This window comes from Ornithodoros turicata, chromosome 1 (assembly GCF_037126465.1).
Source record: "Ornithodoros turicata isolate Travis chromosome 1, ASM3712646v1, whole genome shotgun sequence".
NCBI lineage: Eukaryota > Metazoa > Arthropoda > Arachnida > Ixodida > Argasidae > Ornithodoros > Ornithodoros turicata.
The window spans coordinates 133,223,509-133,241,433 of NC_088201.1; the positions used below are offsets into that span (position 1 = coordinate 133,223,509).

The 17,925-nt window shown below is 46.0% G+C and overlaps 1 protein-coding gene across 1 annotated transcript in view; it reads left to right on the forward strand.

Annotated features, from left to right (window-relative positions):
* LOC135369181 (protein 5NUC-like) overlaps window positions 1-17,925 on the forward strand; it is a 75,821-nt gene that overhangs the window by 5,260 nt on the left and 52,636 nt on the right. The window contains exons 3-4 of the mRNA XM_064602826.1: window positions 12,235-12,463; window positions 14,372-14,764. Coding sequence (XP_064458896.1) covers window positions 12,235-12,463; window positions 14,372-14,764 — 622 coding nt within the window. The remainder of the gene's footprint in view (window positions 1-12,234; window positions 12,464-14,371; window positions 14,765-17,925) is intronic.

Genomic DNA, 17,925 nt, shown 5'->3' on the forward strand with positions numbered 1-17,925 from the left:
ACACACACATGCTGCTAAACAAATGAGAATTTAACCAACAGAATCACAGACAAGAAAAAAGGGTTATATATCTCCCCCTCTCCTCATTCTATTTCACAGGCGTAGTATCATAACAGGCGTAGTATCACAGGCACAGTATCATTCTGAGTGCGATTGTGCGTCGCCTTTGAGATAACGTATCTCGGACAGAAGCAAATCCAACAGCGGACTGCTTACACATGCATCTGTCTTGGATTTCTCTAACCACTTGTTGTTTAAACGCAGCCTTGATCTCTGTGTTCTGGAAATTTAGGGAGCATCCAGAGTCCCTACAATGTGTTACCGTTACGTACCCCCCATATAAAGGTTCATAGTGGATACTACATCTTGTGTGATAATGTCAGGAACACAAGAAAACTAGATCTGAAACCACTCTTACGTCGTCGTAGTAGAATTTTTTGTGTGAAGCAACCCAATTCCTGTCCACCAAATAAGTTCAACGATATGTTTCATCTGCCAGCGTGATAATCCCCTGAAAAGCAATTCTCACTGGGCTGGAACTATCAGTTCATGGTGGGGCACTACAAGGGCATGGTGGAAAAGACAAACACACACGGGCTATGCTCTCACTGTGTAACAGCTGCTCTGGCTACTAAAATGAACATGTCCCAAATTAGTACAACATGGCTTGACACGATACACTGGTGAAAGCTAAGAAATAAAATGAAACAACAACAACTTGTCATAGCATGACGGTTTCCTTCCTGCAATCATACTCTGCCATTGCTCCCACTTTAAGGAATCACTGAACTATATTACTACATTGCATGCCATTACATGCGCCTTTGACAGAACTTGAACAGGATTACCTAGCACAGAATAAAAGTACGGTGAATATAATTTGTGGCTTTCCATTCATGCTTAATGGCCGCAGCAGTAGTGCAGGAAGGCAACTGCTAAGTTGTGTTGAGAAACACCACTTCCTGTTTGCCATGTCTAACTGAAATGTATCTGACCTGATCCAAAATAACTGTTCTGAGGCTGGAACACACAAACAGAAAAACACATCACAAGCCGCGACATTAACAGATAGGCAAATGAGCTGTGGCAAGCTCCACCTCGGGACAAAGTCAACAAGTAAATCACGAAAATTCAATGAGTGCCTGAAATGTAACATCCCTGACTGGTAGCAGGAGGGTCCATGTTCAATTTCTGGTGCTAGCACTGACTGGTTTCTTCATGAATTATTTGTTGAAGTCTTCATGTGCCTGAGAACATGAACGACTCATCAAACATGGCTCGTCATCTCAAAGAGACTCATTTTGTTGCATGTGTCCTTAGTGTTGCTCAAACTGTAGAAAAAAAAACTAAGAGAAAAAGAATTTAATGTCAAGAAATGAGTAGTCATGTTTGCTTTATAATGATTTTGCACAACAGAGAGAAGACGGTTGAGAGCGCCTTAATTTTAATGAGACAAGAGTTTCACGCAGAAGGCTGCACTTCAGGTCTAACATCAAGTTACAAAAAAAAAAAAATATAACACATGCATAATGTAAAACCCCGAGACTAGGGAACACTAAAGGATAGACACAAACTTGTGTCTGTCCTTTCGTGTTCCCTAGTCTCGGGGGTTTTACATTATGCATCATCTTCACCAGCTCGCTTGCTTCCTAGCCGTTTTTTTTTCATTTTTCATATAACACATGTTGTACGTAGAGAGCAAGACGAGCTAGCGTTGGTACAAACATCCAAATAAAAATAGAAACATAAAATAAAATAAAATGGGGGTACGACTCCATTAGTTCAAAAGAAACAAGGGATGAGCTGTGTAGCATAATATGAGAGGTGTCCAAGTCAAACCGGGACTTTCTGTCTCCTGAGTGTACAAACGGCTCGCGCTACTACTTTTTCGTCATTTTCACACGCGACAGGCCTCCGCGTTCACCACGTGGTGGTCTAAAGTTTATGCAAAACAGAAGACACGTGCTGGACAAGATGGCCGACAACGAGGTGAGCGCGCACATCGAACAGCGAATTGTCATGAAGTTTCTCGTGAATGAAGGCGTAAAGTCATCTGAAATTCACAGAAGACTTCAGGCTCAGTATGTCCACGATACACTTAGCAAAGCGTTTGAGTGGTGCAAGTGGTTCCGAGACGGCCGTACATCAGTGCAGGACGATCCCGGCCGGGGCGGCTCAGAGCCCTGTGCCAGAGTTCCTGAGAACATCCAACTTGTGGAGCGCCTGATCCTCAAGGACCGAAGGGTAACATGTCTCGAACTGGCTCGAAAGACGGACCTTTCTGTGGGAACGTTGAACACTATCATTCATGAACACCTCCAGTTTCGGAAAGTTAGTGCCCGTTGGGTCCCGAGGCAGCTGTCCCTGTTTGACCATCAGAGAAGACTGGAAATCTCCCAAGAGCTAAGGCACCGTTTCGACACTGAAAGACAGCGGTTCCTTGATCGGATCATCACGTGCGATGAAACGTGGGTGCACCATTTCACTCGTGAGTCTAAACGCGCATCAAAACAGTGGAAGCATCCGGGCTCGCCAGCTCGCAAGAAGCACCCCGTCTGAAGGTAAGGTCATGGGACAAGGCTGGCGTTGTTCATGTTGATTTTCTGCCCAGTGGTACCACCATCAATAGTGCATATTACTGCCAGCTTCTCAGGGATGTGCATAAGGCGCTGAAGCAAAAGTGGTCGGGCCTCATCACCAAAGGAGTCCTCCTCCTGCATGACAATGCACGCCAGCATACCGCGCATCTCACGACACGCACCTTACAGGAACTTGGCTGGGAGTTGCTGCCACATCAGAATTACCGTCCAGACCTCGCCCCCAGCGATTTCCATCTCTTCGGGCCACTGAAGGCGTTCCTTGGGGGCCGCCACTTCAGCTGCGACGACGAGGTCAAGAGTGCGGTCCGATCATGGCTGCTATACGCGCCGGTAAGGATTTCCACGCTGCTGTCATCCAAGCCCTCGTGAAACGCTGGGTCAAGTGCATGAGTCTAGCTGGAGATTACGTTGAAAAATAAAACTAATTTCTCGCCTGTAAGTTCATTTTACTTTTGCGAAAAATGAAAAGTCCCGGTTTGACTTGAACGCCCCTCGTACATGAGTGATCACGGTGGCCAGGTCAGTATTTGGCACAAAAGGCATTCACCTGCGACACATTCAGGGAAACAGTGCTACGGTGTCTTGTCAACTTTTCTCTTGAAAGATGAAAGTCACTGAAAAGGTTAGCCAGCTGTAGGACTCGAACCCACATCTTCTGGATTCTTCTGGATGTATTTGTCCCTTCTATGTTGTTCCAGCCTCGGAACATCAGTTCTTTCAACTTTTTCCTTGTCGGCTTGAAACTGATGGAGTTGTACCCCTTTTTATTCTATTATATATTTATTTTTCTGTTTGTACCTACCCTCGCTCTCTATCTTACAACATGTCTTATATATTCTGGGATTTTGTAACTTCATGTTAGACCTGAAGAAGTGCAGTCTTCTGCACGAAACTCTCGTCTCATTAAAATTTGCATGCACTCAACCATCTGCTTTCTGTTGTGAATCATCTCTATCGCGGGATACTTGCACATTGCTCTTCTACGTACTATGATTTTGCAGTAAGATTATGAACTTTGGATAGAAAGACTACACAGCACTGCTCAGGTATTTTTACCTAGTGAACAGCACACACTAAAAATATATGAATGTGGCACTGCCCACAGTAACGTATCAATTGCAACACAAGTATTGTAGAATGCAGGTATTTTAACTTACATGCCAATCCAGTACCACTATTTAGTGTGAAGTTGTGTGAAATAAATAGTTTCAATTTTTCTTAACTATCAGAATACCGACAGCGAATTAGTAAGAGTAGACAAAGTTAACATGAATTCTGGGCTATTCTTCAATCAAACATTCACAGATAATAAAGGCACCCTCCTCAATGGATGTTGATAACAGTGAAAATTCCAGAAAAGTTATCGGAGATGACATCAGCTTCTGCGGGTCAGAAAGGATTGTACGTCCAACAGTAATCCAGCTAACGGTAATAAAAACGTGCAAATGCAAATTAACTGAACTAATGTAACGTACCTTCTATATCAAACAGTGAAGCTTGTACCACCTCATCCACAGGAACCAGTGTTTGGACAGCAAACGGGCTTGAACTGGGAGATAGCAGTTAATCGGAATAGCGACCTTTGTTTTCCACCCTGGAAGCAGAGGTTGTAATGTTGAGGGCAGATTTAAGAGTGGTGCCAAGATGTCTACATGAGAGCTTCCATGAAAAGTGGAATATAGCGAATGCTCAAATTATGACGTGACATTTCATACCTGTTGGTGGCAGCTAGACTGCAGCTCATAAAGGCAAGGTCAGGACAAGGAAGTGCGCTTTCCAAACGACGTCGTGCCAAAGAAATGTTCAGATGCTTTGTTTCCGGCTTAGCAATAACATAACAGCTGTTTGCTAATGTACGATGCACAGAGAACGAAACCAAAGCAGCCAAGCGGCCAAGCCAGCAGTGACCAGCAGTGACCAGCAGTGGCCAAGTCCATGCCAAGCCAAAGACAGATAAACTTACAGCAGTGACGTCGGCGCGCCCGTGCGCAGGGTTTGCCGACAGTCTGACGAGTGGGCGGGGAAACACACACACAAAAAAGATGTCGGAAGGGAGTTGCCTCAGGACAGAAGCCGCCGATATTTCGAACAGAGACTGTCCTTCTTCTGGGCACCGTCCTCATCATTGGCATGGTATTTAAAGGGTTAGGTGTGACGTGTTTAAAGGTTCATGCGAATTGTGGGTCAACAGCCGGAGGGAAGAAAGGTTCCGTACGGGCTTCTACGGCCGGAGTGAATGGCTGCTTTGTTATAGAGTGTGGAGGGGATTATGTGAACGTAGTGATCTAGGCTACAGACCGGTTACAGAAAAATGGAAGGTTCACGAACACGCGGACGAAACGGGACAACAGGCAAGAATTGGCAAGCATAGCGAAAGATAAGGAGGTTAGTGGTTACGTGCGGAAAATTCCAGAATGAGCAAAGGCTTTTTTTTAAGTATTTGTAATACAAAGTTGTGGCATGCAATAAAGTAAGTAGAAAGCAGTGGCCACGCAGAACATAACAGATGATAATGGATAACATAACAGATATCATCTGTTATGTTCTGCATGGCCACTGCTTTCTACTTACTTTATTGCATGCCACAACTTTGTATTACAAATAAAAAAAATAGAAAGCCTTTGCTCATTCTGGAATTTTCCCCACGTAACCACTAACCTCCTTAACTTTCGCTGTGCTTGCCAATTCTTGCCTGTTGTCCCGTTGTGTCCGCGTGTTCGTGAACCTTCCATTTTTCTGTAACCGGTCTGTAGCCTAGATCACTACGTTCACATAATCCCCTCCAAACTCACAAAGCAGCCATTCACTCCGGCCGTAGAAGCCCGTACGGAACCTTTCTTCCCTCCGGGCTGTTGACCCACAATTCGCATGAACCTTTAAACACGTCACACCTAACCCGTTAAATACCATGCCAAGGATGAGGACGGTGCCCAGAAGAAGAACAGACTCTGTTCGAAATATCGGCGGCTTCTGTCCTGAGGCAACTCCATTCCTACATCTCTACCGGCTCGCTGGATTTCTACTCATCTACACAAAAAAGACGTTTTCTAAAAAACTACAAACAGTTGAGCCAAGGTATTTAGCACACATATTCAATGTTCGCTAATGAACACACAGCGCGAGTATCGCTCAGTTCTGCGGCACTTCAAAATCGGCATATCTGACATTTAAAGAGGTTAATGAAGGTGCACGTGGGTCCAACGGGATAGGAGAGTGGAGGGCGCGCGAAGCACTCCGACGGGAGCGCGGGAGCGCCAGACTCCGCAAGAGGAGATGTCCCGTTTAGGAGTAGCTTGATACGTTGAAGAGAGGGTAGCTAGAACGATGCAATTGGTAGCATCTCTGGCCGACAATCAGAGGGTGTGGGTTTGGATCCCACTACTGATGCTCTCTGAGGAGCTGCTTTCTGAGGATGCTCTCTGAAGGGAGGACTGCGAGTGTGTCTTCACCGGCGTTCGCGACGCTCTCGAGGTATACCTACGTTGGCAAAGTAATTAAGCGCACGTGCGACGAGGTATTGGCAGTCCCCGACAGCTACCCGCAATCGCGGCCGGAAACAGAGTATCACTGCGCGCAGACCTAAAGAGAGACTCCCATATATAGGTCAGGCACCTGTAACGTGCTCCGGTTGGTTTGTCAGAATCACGTGGGTAGGAGCTAGGATTCAGAACGGCACTTGTTACTTTCTCGCTAGCGCACCTGAGTCCTGCGTCTGCGTGCTGGCTCAGTGTGTGCCAACGGCTGTGGGCCGCTGCGAATTGACGGCTTGATGATGTATTCTTTTGTTGAAAAAGTGTGCAGCGGGCTTACTCTTGTGTTATGATGTGTACCTGTGCGTGTTGCACTGTTTCTCGACCCAGATATCCGGCAGTCTATAAGATATTGGCATATTATCGTCAGTAGAAGCCACGTTGAAGCCGTCTGATTTCGAACACAGTGGCAACAAAGATAAGCCTGCAGCGTACGTACTTTGCTTCGCTGAGATCTGCTCGACGTATTGCACGCAACGAAAGGATATGGCCAAACTTGTTCGTTATTAGGAATAGATTGTGTGTGAGCGCTTTGCATGTTTGAACTTGATCACTACCGTTATCAGCAATCGACTGTGTGTGTCCGTGCTTTACAAGCTTGAACTTGATCACAGTATGTTAGCAAATGCGACAGTTGGGGGAGCTGTACGCGCTGGGCTTATTCATGTTTTAGACGTCTGAGACAACGTGATGCGTCAATAAATGTATGTACAGTCGACCCCCGTTTATCCGGACGGTGCCGTTCCCGGCGAAATCGTCCGGATACCGGGGCATCCGGATAAATGAAACGACCGAATAGAAACGTCCTACAGAGCAAGGTTTAATTAAAACACAGAAATCTCGTCAATGACAGCGGTTACATAGTAGTGTAGGCACTCGATTCCTGCAAACTTTTGCTAATTGCATGGAGTTGAGCCTCGCTGTTGCGCTGCTCGAAGAATGTCAGTGCGGACGCAAAGTGTCAATGTCGGAGCCTTGTTTCTCACTGGCGTCATCGGCACCGTCTTGCTGCATATCATTGGAGTCAATATCAGGAATCACACCGTCATCAGACATAGCTGCACACGCGTCATCATCCTAATCAACGTCAACGTAGTCAGAAACCGCAGCACCATCTACGGCAGTCGCAGTGAGCCTCTGCATCAGGGACCGCAGCAGGCCCTCGGGTTGGAGTTTTCCCCTCTAGAACCAGACAGTTGCTCGAGATATTTCCGAATGACTCGACTGGTCAACGTGACCCAACGCACACAAATAGAAAAGGGGGTCATCGTGCAGGGTTGTCTCCCCTACGGAGGAATGTAGGTCCCTGACGTGTGACGCGAATAACCCCAACACAGCGAAAAGGGTGACGAAGCGGGGTCAGCGTCTCCTCTTACTCACGGTAGTCCGGATAACTGAAGCTGGATTACAAGAATTTTCGACTTTCGTTCCCTGGAATTCTTGTCCGAGTCCGGAAGCTGAAGTCCGGATAAATGAGAACAAAATACATGGAGGAAAATCCGTTCCCGTGCCTTTTGTCCGGATACCGCGGGATCCGGATAAATGAAGTCCGGATAAACGGGGGTCGACTGTATTTTGCCAGAACATTCAAGAGTTTTTTTTTTCAGTTATATTGAGATCACGGAACGGTCGACACGAAACCCAGTAGAAGTCGATGAGAGCCGGGAACGGCCGAGCGGTGAGCCGAACAGGAAGGCTCCCGATTGGATGGTTCAGGGAGCTAAGGAGCGATTCTAATTTACCACAGACACAGTGTTGTGTTAATTATCCCCGACAACGGGCTGTACGGGGAGCTGTTGGGGCCTGGTATTGGTATGTTTTCATCCATCTTTGACCCTCGCCGTCGTCTTCGTTTCGATTGCTTGATCACTGCGGTCCGGGTCGTTAGTCATGCAAGGAGCGACTGGTTAGACAGCGCAAGAAAACGGGCCTCCGGTCACCACTGAGCGACCTTTCTGCTGTTGCGGGCACCGTTGCGGACGTTCGTCAGGTAGTGGGAACGCGGCTTTAGGATTGTGCAGACGGGAAGCGCAGAGGAGAGGCGCGGGTGGATTGGCCGGAAGTGCTAGAAGTACTGTCGTTCTACCAGCTTGGGTAGGAGATTCTACCTGTTTTTCTTAAAGTGTACTTGTACCAGCTTGATTCTAAAGGGACCGAAAAGTGAAAAATAACCCCTATATTTTCGCCCACTGTCGTGCACAACATCGTTGTTTGATAAGACGCAGAAAGCATTACTTCTCAATTCAGCATATTTTTACGTATAAATATTTTGAAGATCGCCGGAACATGGACGGTGCTGCAGGCGAACGGCGAAAAAGAGCAACTTGGGTTTCGGGTCCAGGGCTCCCAGGGATTGGTCATCCCTTACCACGTGAGAGTTAACTTTGTTGAGAACAAAGTTGACGCACATTATCTTACAGCTAAACACCATTTTAAGAATGATGCTCACTTCCATAGCTTTTACGTTAATAAAGCATTCAGCTACTTGCCGCTACGAGCTACGATCCGCCGCGCCATCTGCAAGGCCATCCGTGTTATTGCGTTTATTGTTTACGTCGCGGGTGGTCATGTTGGTCGCGCGAAGCAGAAACCAGAAAGTATAAGTGAATGACATGTTCGTGGCTATTGTGTCAATTATTCGAGAGACCTACATATGCATGGTGTAGTTTTGGTGTTGGGGGATGCAAAAATCATGTTCGTTCACCATCGGCGGCGGGCGTTTTCTACCACAAGATTCAACAGGAGAGTGCGCGAAAACGAATGTGGTTCGAAACACTCGGTTATTAGATGTAGCAGTTGTGTCGTGTGCGCTGAGCTCCTTTTGCTGCCGATGACTACGAATATCCTGTAGAAGGCGAATTGCGAAGACGTAACGAAGCACACCGATGCTCAGTACCCAGTGATTTTGGTTCACCGAGGTGACGAGTTCAACACAACGTCTTAGGTACGTACAGGCGTCACACATGTATAAATTATAATATAGCGATGACGTATTCCATTTAACTTATGTTATCCTGCTTGTCCCGTACTCAACATTGTCAACATCAACAAATTTAATTTTAGGGGCCTTCCAGTGTTGAAGTAGCGCAAGACTGCTTCGTGTGTGTGTGATCCAGGCACTCAAGTTGACATGACAGAAATAGCTGAAAGCAGGTATGCAAAGTCCACAGACGGAAGCACTACATTTGTTACGTGTTGCAGACTTCGTGACATTTTTTGGAGTCTTTGGACAGGTGCAGAACATTAGTATGAGGTCAACAATAGGAGAAGAAACCGATGAGTACTACTAGCTTTTTTGAAGAGTACAAGAATATATACTTCCTGTTGAGGTGTAGTTATGACTTTATGACAAAGGAACGCTAATTAATTTTCTAGAGATGCATCCTCTACACTTGAATGCCCAATGAACAGCGAACGTTCATTGTCTTTGAAGCTCCACTACTGGCATTGTGTGTCAGAGCTGTAGTGAGCCATGCAAGGTTACCACATCATATTGGTCCCAAATTTGCAGAGTTCCCCTATCTCGGACACAACTGTCATTTCTCTTTATTACTCTTCCGATCCTACCTTCTCAGAGATTAGTGTGGTTCACCATACACTGCATGGGCACTGCCTTTCTCTACTCATGCTTTCGGTTTCTTGTTCCGTTGAATAGATCTTCACTTGAGTTTGCAGCCATCACGCTGTCTACTGTGTCCGCCCCTCATCTATGTTGATGTGCTGTAACGGTATAGCACATCAACATGCCAACAACCTAGCAACAACTACCAAACAACCTTGCCTAGTCCTACTTTTGAATGGGAACTACACGATGTGGTAACATCCACATATATAAAGTTTTAGTCGACGGATATTTGCTGTTTTTGTACAACCTTCACTGTACATTTCCTTTGTCTCACTTAGCATGCCTGAAGAAATGTTCTCATCTTCATAAAGAAGACAGGTCATTGTTTGATCTGCAGCATTATTGTTCCTGTAATCTTTTCACCAACAGAGAATACAAAAGTGAACAAATGGTAAAATATAAAATATAACTAGCTTGTTAAATTCAAAAGCAAAAGACAAAACTGTTTATACGTCTCTTGTTTATTTTGTTGCAGGTTTTACAACTCTATCAAGCACGTCAAAACATCAGAGGGCAGGAAGTCCTACTCTGTTTCCTAAATCCCTGGACAATAAAAAAGAAATATATAGTTGTGACAAAACGTCGCTTCTGCTCTTATATTATATTTCAATCCAATGTTACGATGCATTTGTAGTGTACACTGAAGCCAGTTTCAATTTGCAGGGCTGTCAAAATTACTTTACAAAAGTACGGGTACATCTCAATTACAGTAACAGAGAACTTATGCAATAAATTATTTAGCCATTTTGGGGTACTATGCACACCAATGGTGCATGGTTAACTTTGAACCCAGATCAAGGGTTAATAATAATTTAAGTCAGCCCTCAAGTCCTTCTTTACAAATGTTAGTTGGTGACGTGATAATGAATCAGTTACATGTACTCCGTTTAGCAAAACAGAGTTAATTAAGTGCTAAATCCTAATCTTGGTTCAAATATTAATTGACATTTGAAAACGTGGTCACTAAGAAGTGTACTAAAAGGTTATGAACACAGTTCAACTGAATGACACTGATGAAAATTACCTTACTTACTCCTCACATATACAATTGAGACATGAGTATAACCTACAAATACATCTATGCCCACAGGTTACTTAACCCTCCAGGAACAAACTAGGAATTATAATATGGCGTGACAACAAAGAAAAAGCAATGAGAAAAACTTGCAGCAAGCACGAAATGAAAATATGCTGACATCAACATTTCTACAAGTCTGCGCACTGATGGGAAAGCATCCCTAATTGCATGCATGACGCAGATCGAGATTCAGTGGAGTACTTGCTATTGTATTTTCTCGGAGCACACCATATCCTTCTTGTGAATGGAAGACAGGTGGTATAACGGAATTTCCTGCAGAAATAAGGGTTTTCCGTCCAGTTTGCCGTTCAAGTAGCGCGTAACGACCACACGGCGCTGCCGTGTATGTTGCCATGCTCTTCGGTTTCTCGAACGTATGTAAAGGGCACTTGCAGTACTTCGTTGCCAAGGCACAGTATTTCGAGATGTTCATTAGTTCTGATGCAATTGTCTGTCTACCTTCCACACGCATTCTCTACCTCTCGGCAGCAAAAACCGTAGTATCCATCCGTAGTACCTGTCGGTTTGCATTTCACACATGAACACCTGCACGACGAAAAAACAGCGCTTGTTTCGGCTTACACAAGTGCTTCTCCCTGATGCATGGAAATTTCACAAAGCAGTCCATGTTCACGGCACGGTGAGCTACTGCTGAGGACGAATGTGACTCCAGCTCATCTCTGGACGAGGAATCTTCTGCTGCGAAGAACACACTTTCCACCACGCTACGCACGAACAACAGTTCTGCATGAGCGACAGTTCTCGAATGCAGAATTCCAGCGCACTCATGTTCAAGAGGCTCAACATTCTCGACGTAGAAAGTGGTCACAAATGCCCACTGCCATTTTCGTTTTCGCCGGATTAGCGCCCGGAAGTGCGCGTATTACATGCGTCCTCGACAGATGGCGTGGGGTCATGCAATTGTTGACAGACTGCTCGGTTTCCTACTAGGTCGCTGGACATGCAATTATGGAAAATTCGATTACAGAAAAACTACAGCGATCTCAGCGGAGTTCTTTGATATTTGAACTTTTGAAGGTTCAAGCTTTTCGCTGAACATAAAGTTTCGATAGGTTTATATTCACTTTTCGGTCCCTTTAAAGCAACGTAAGTAATGTGGAAATCGGTGTTAATAGGGCTCAGGCATTCCACGTGAATGAGAACCATCAAACCGGAGACACTGCTGCAAGATTGTCAATTGCGTTTGTGAACTTCAGTCGGAAAGGCTCTAGGATTCGCGGTTACTGTAGGGCTACCCTTCTCATAGGTGTCACTTCATCCAGGGAGTCGTGGTGTGACCTCTCCCACTCTGTCCTCTCTTATGACCAGTGTATGGAGGAAGACAATGTAACAACCACAGCAATCAGCCGCTGCACTCAACGCGACTCTGTTATCTTGCAGACGCTTAACTATAAAGAGTTCTACCGAGGGCCACCACCTCTGAAGCTGTTCTTCGACAATCTTTCGATTTCGGACGTGCCTGTCGTCTGCTGCAATATGGACTTTGCCCCTGAGTCACTGCTGACTAATGTGACCATTAAGAAGTCCTTGATGATACGACGGGGTGGTGTCAACATCGGAATCATAGGGTATTTTGATCCGAGAGCGAGGATCAGAGCAGCCCCTGGTCGTAAGTCATTTTATTTGAATTTTCGTGCCCGTCATCTACAGCAAGTACCAGCAGCACATGCGAGGGGCGTTCAAGTCAAACCGGGACTTTTCATTTTTCGCAATAGTAAAATGAACTTACAGGCGAGAAATTTGTTTTATTTTTCAACGTAATCTCCAGCTGCACCAATGCACTTCTCCCAGCGTTTCACGAGGGCTTGGATGTCAGCAGCGTAGAAATCCTTACCGGCGCGTAGCAGCCATGAGCGGACCGCATTCGTGACTTCGTCATCGCAGCTGAAGTGGCGGCCCCCAAGGGACACCTTCAGTGGCCCGAAGAGATGGAAATCACTGGGGGCGAGGTCTCATTCTGAATGATATCATTTTGTGCCCTTATTTGCTGCAAATGGGAAGAGGCGCCTATTTGGGACGTATTATGCTTGTTCCATATAGGCTCCTCCCCTTGCTTTGAACGAATCATGACACAGAATGATATCATTCGGTATGGTGGTTGGCTGGGAGTGCGCTATGTGATGAAGTTCTATTTTAACAGTGTAGAGTCACTGAATAGCTTCACAGCATTCCTTCTCCCCGGCACTATGCCGATAGCCGTCTTGCAACATTGAGAGCGCCGCTCTCCCATTGGACAAAATCTGCAACTCGACTCGGCGGCATTTTGCTGACGCGCCAGTGGAAACGCATACTCTGAAAAATGAACTTTCACCACATAGCACGCTCCTAGCCAAAGTTCTATCATCCCTAGTGACATCGTTCTCGCGCCTGATTTGTTGAATACAAGAGGCGTCGCCTTTTTTGTACCAATCATGTACAGGTTGGGGCAAAAGTTTACGGAACACACGAGCGTCGTACTTTTTCTTCGGTGCGATACCCTAGTGGCTGGCGGAAGCGGGTGAGTTCACCGTTTCGGAGGGGTGGAAGGGTGCTCTGTTAGCGACACACAGCGGTAGCTTCCACTTCCAGACACACCGGAACTGCCACTGTGCGTCTAACAGCGCACCCTCCACCCCTTCGAAACAGTGAACTCACCTGCTTCCGCCAGCCGCTAGGGTGCCGCACCGAAGAAAAAGTACGCCGCTCGCGGGTTCCGTAAACTTTTGTCCCAACCTGCACTACATAAGCGATGCGGTGCAAAGGTGTACGCCCTCCGCTTTTAACAAATCTGGGGAGAGACCGATGTCCTTCGGGATGTTATGCGTGTGCTATGCGGTGAAGTTAATTTTTAAGTGTGCGGTTTCTTTTGCCCAGGCAAAACGACCGTATGCTGCGGCAATGTTATTTCACATCGCGAATTGCAGCGCGTTCACCGTACACTCTAAAATCAGGGCTTCACACTTAGCAAGACCTTTTCCAACCATAATCTCGAATGACAACGTTCTCTCCCTTGATTCGATGAAAACGGGGGCGTACACCATTCTTGTGGCAATTATAAAGCGCATAATGCCACAAAAATTGCGTACGCCCTCCGCTTTCAATAAATCTGGGTAAACAACGATGTCACTCGGGATGATGGTTGGCTAGGAGCGTGCTATATGATGAAGTTCTTCCTAAGAGTGTAACAGCATGTGTGATTTTGTTTAGATATCCTTGATCCATTGTCGTCAAGGAAGACGCAAGGGCGTGGTCGAATAAAGAGAGAACGAACGTCTACAGGCTGGATCTGTCATTAACATAGTAGACGAACTTATGGCATCCCTACACGGTGTCCCCTGGCGTAGAACTTGCAGTTGTAAATCGGTTGCAGTATTCTGAAGCTATTCAGTGACTCTACATTCTACCAACGTCAGCAGTTTGATTGGCTCGACGTCGAATGGTTGTGCAAGTTAGTTTCTAGGAAAACCAGAGATTAGTGATTTTTCGCTGTACTGATAGTAGCGGGGTGTGACGAGCTTGTTTGTTTTACTTCACACAGCCACAGTAATTACAGACGACCCCGTGGAATGCATCAAGGAGCAAGTGAAGGAGCTCAGAGCACGTGGGTCTCAAATTTTTATCGCCTTCGGTGGTTACACCCTCGACTTGGACACAGAGATTGCAAGAAGCATCCCAGAGCTATCTGTTGTCGTCACAGCAACAGAATCTGTTCGCATGTACCCAAAACGTTTGACGCCACCAGCTGGTGAGAATGCCACTGACGACTACCCGATGACGGTGACGCGATCAGACGGAACTTTGTGTCTCATGGTGGCGGTCTTTCCGTTCGGAAAATACCTCGGTAACATCACCGTCACCTATGACAGACAAACCTGGAGGCCAATCGCGTACGAAGGTCTACCTGCCATATTGAGCGGAGAGAGCTTTTTATGTAAGTGCCAACAGCGTGACAATGCGTATCTGTAGAAATTGATATATAGGACAAGTTCGGCTTGGGACAAAGGTTTACAGAACATGGCACTGGCATGTTTCTTCATCGGAGCGGTCCCCTGCAAGGTATCGGGAAACGGTAGAATAAGAAAGGGTCGGGTGACCGGGTGTGCTATCAGTCTCTCAGTATGTGTGTCTGCTTGTGTTTGGTGCTAGGGTGTCACTCCAATGGAGAAATGCGACCCCCCAGTGTTCCGTAAACTTTTGTCCCAGTCTGTACATGTACTACCTTTGTCTAAAAGTAAGAATATATACAGGGTGTCTCAGTTAAATACCTGGGCTAAATAATTCGGGAACGGGTGCACCAATCGAACAACTTTCTCTTTTACAAGTATCTGTCCAATACCACTTACAAGCGACGCACTGTGTGAATGAGTGGGAGGCGATCATTATTTAAACAAAAATTCAAATGGGTTTCGTGAAAAACAACTTCTAAAGCAGGGCACCGTTGGCGTTAAAATGGGTATACTAGCCCTTTTGGGACCTTTAGTGGACACGTTTCAGAGAAAAATCCGCCACCGAAGGGGGTCATTTGTTGCAGTAATTAATTGGTTTCGGTTTACATATTTTTGTCGCGGCTGGTCGCGGTGAAATGCAAGAGGACGCTCTTCCGCTCCCTTATGCACCAATGAATTACGTGTTCTTGAGCTTACTTCGCAACGGGGAGTGCTGACGAAAAAGTAACAGCGCAGACAGGATTCGCCACTTCCTCACCCCGCTTATCTGGGTGATATGCGCACTTTCTCTGTTATGATCGCACGAACGAAACACAGTTAATCACATCGTACCTTGATATCACATGCTTCCCACGTTTTCTACAGCACTCCCCGTCGTGAAGTGAGCTCAAGGTGCTGGTGTGGAAAAGCGTCATTTCGCGCCTCACCGCGGCGAGCCGCGACAACAACATGTAAACCGAAACCAATTAATTACTGCAACCAATGACCCGCTTCGCTGGCGGATTTTTCTCTAAAAGTTGTCCACTGAAGGTGCCAAAAGGGGTAGTGCCCATTTTAATGCCAACGGTGCCCTGCTTTAGAAGTTATGTTTGTCACGAAACTCATTTGAATTTTTATGTTAATAATGAGCGCCTCCCACTCATTCACACAGTGCGTCGCTTCTAGGTGGTATTGGACAGACACTTGTAAGAAAGAAAGTTCTTCGATTGGTGCAAGCGTGCCCGAATTGTTTAGCCCGGGGATTTGATTGAGACACCCGGAATACTAGATGACGCAAAGCCTGTTAGGTCGAATTCCGCTGGTCGTTTTCGTGCAGTACAGTGTAGCGTGTCGGTGGAATGCCACCTAGATAACAAACAGGCCTCAGTACTCTTTCGGTAACGGCACTCGCCTGGGTCGGCTGCCATGCATTGTCAGTGAGGGAGCTCTTTTCTTCTTCGCTCTTTCGGTGATATCACGTCTATCGCCAACAGCCCTGAGAGGTTGGCATTTTGGCCCCCGATCACTCACGGACGCACATTCCCCAGTGCGTCAGTCGTGACGTTGCCCACCTCTGTGAGGTCGATAACAGCAAACCCTCTCGCCACCACCCCCACCACGCTCACAATCATCTGATAAGCGCGCATCGACCTCACACTCACTATGGACTCACGCAAAGGCAGATATCGTGCCCCGTATCGCAATATTGTGATCGCAATACTTCCAACAGCCTGAAATAATCAAACAGCTCCAGGCGATAAAAGTTGATCGCAGATGGTCGCGCCACCTGGCCGACTTCACACGAATGATTATGACGTATAGTACTCTGGCGATCACGATATCAGACGTCAAGATTAACGCGATATCGGTTATGGCATACTAGTGCACTCACGGTATAATGTAAAAAGCACACCCGGAAATGTAGAACTAAGTCACTCAATTGATATCGAAACTTGTTTGTGGCGCGACTTTGACCGTGACTGAATGTCATGCGGGGGTGGTATTCGTCTGAACGTATCTCTTTCTTATGCATATGTTAGATGGACGATAGGCGACATGTGGTTTCGAACGTCGATAAACAGATTGGGGGAACAAAATTATTCTTCAGTTATGCTTTACTTGGAAAAGTCGTAGGTATTGCCAATTATAGGTGTCCGAATGCGCAGTGTCAAAGCGACAAGGAAAACAAAATGTTGTGCATAATACAGCGCTCATTAGTGTGTTCTAGAAAAGAGGAGGAAAGTGTTGAACAATTTGAAATCTCCTTCATACAGGCTAGGTGAGTTGGTAGAGGGTAGTGATGGGACGGATCCACATTTGTTTAATGAAAAACAAATTAAATAATAGTTGAGTTTCAGGAGAAAATATACACATATAGTTCTTCTTGAACAAATTTATTTAACATGTTGTCATCGACTGCAAGAAATACATAAATTCTCGAGTCTGAATTATTTCCATAAAACTAAGCTACTATCAAAACCAGAGCCATGTTACTTTTAAACTTGTAATGTAAAAGTTCCTGCCTGAACTCTTTCAATTCAGAGCAATGTAAACAAGCACACAAGAAAACACTTGTCGGTCAATCAGGCTTTCGGCGGACTGCAGAGGCACCAATTCGAAAAAGAAACAAACAAACGTGGTTGGTGGATTCGAAAGATTCAATTCGCCATTTTGGGCACTGGGATTCGGATCCCCGAATCTCGAATCCCTGCCTAGGATTCGAGAATTCGCGGATTCGGTTGGCACAACCCTAGAAGGTTTTCGGTATTTAGCGAATAGCAGCATCGATAAACGTAGACCGCTGCAATCTTCACGCGGTGGATGGAAATGATTAGTATACCGTTAACCTCTGGAATCAGCGCTTCGACTCGTTTAGTTTCATTTCCATTGGCTTCATGTTGAACCAGAATGGACGGAAGAAATGAAATCATTTCCAATAAAGACAGAAACCAACTACTGTCCCACCTGTGACACAAATTGCAAGGGCTACGCTTAGGGTCACATTGCAAGGGCTACGCTTAGGATCTGCCCAGGTTAAAATTAGTCCTGTTTCATGAAGAAGCGGCCTAGCTAGAGCCTGGAGCAGTGCATTCACCATGTACATGGGACTGTCCTGCTCCGCTTTCCACCAACTGTCTTCCAATTCACAATGTGACCATCAAAAGCG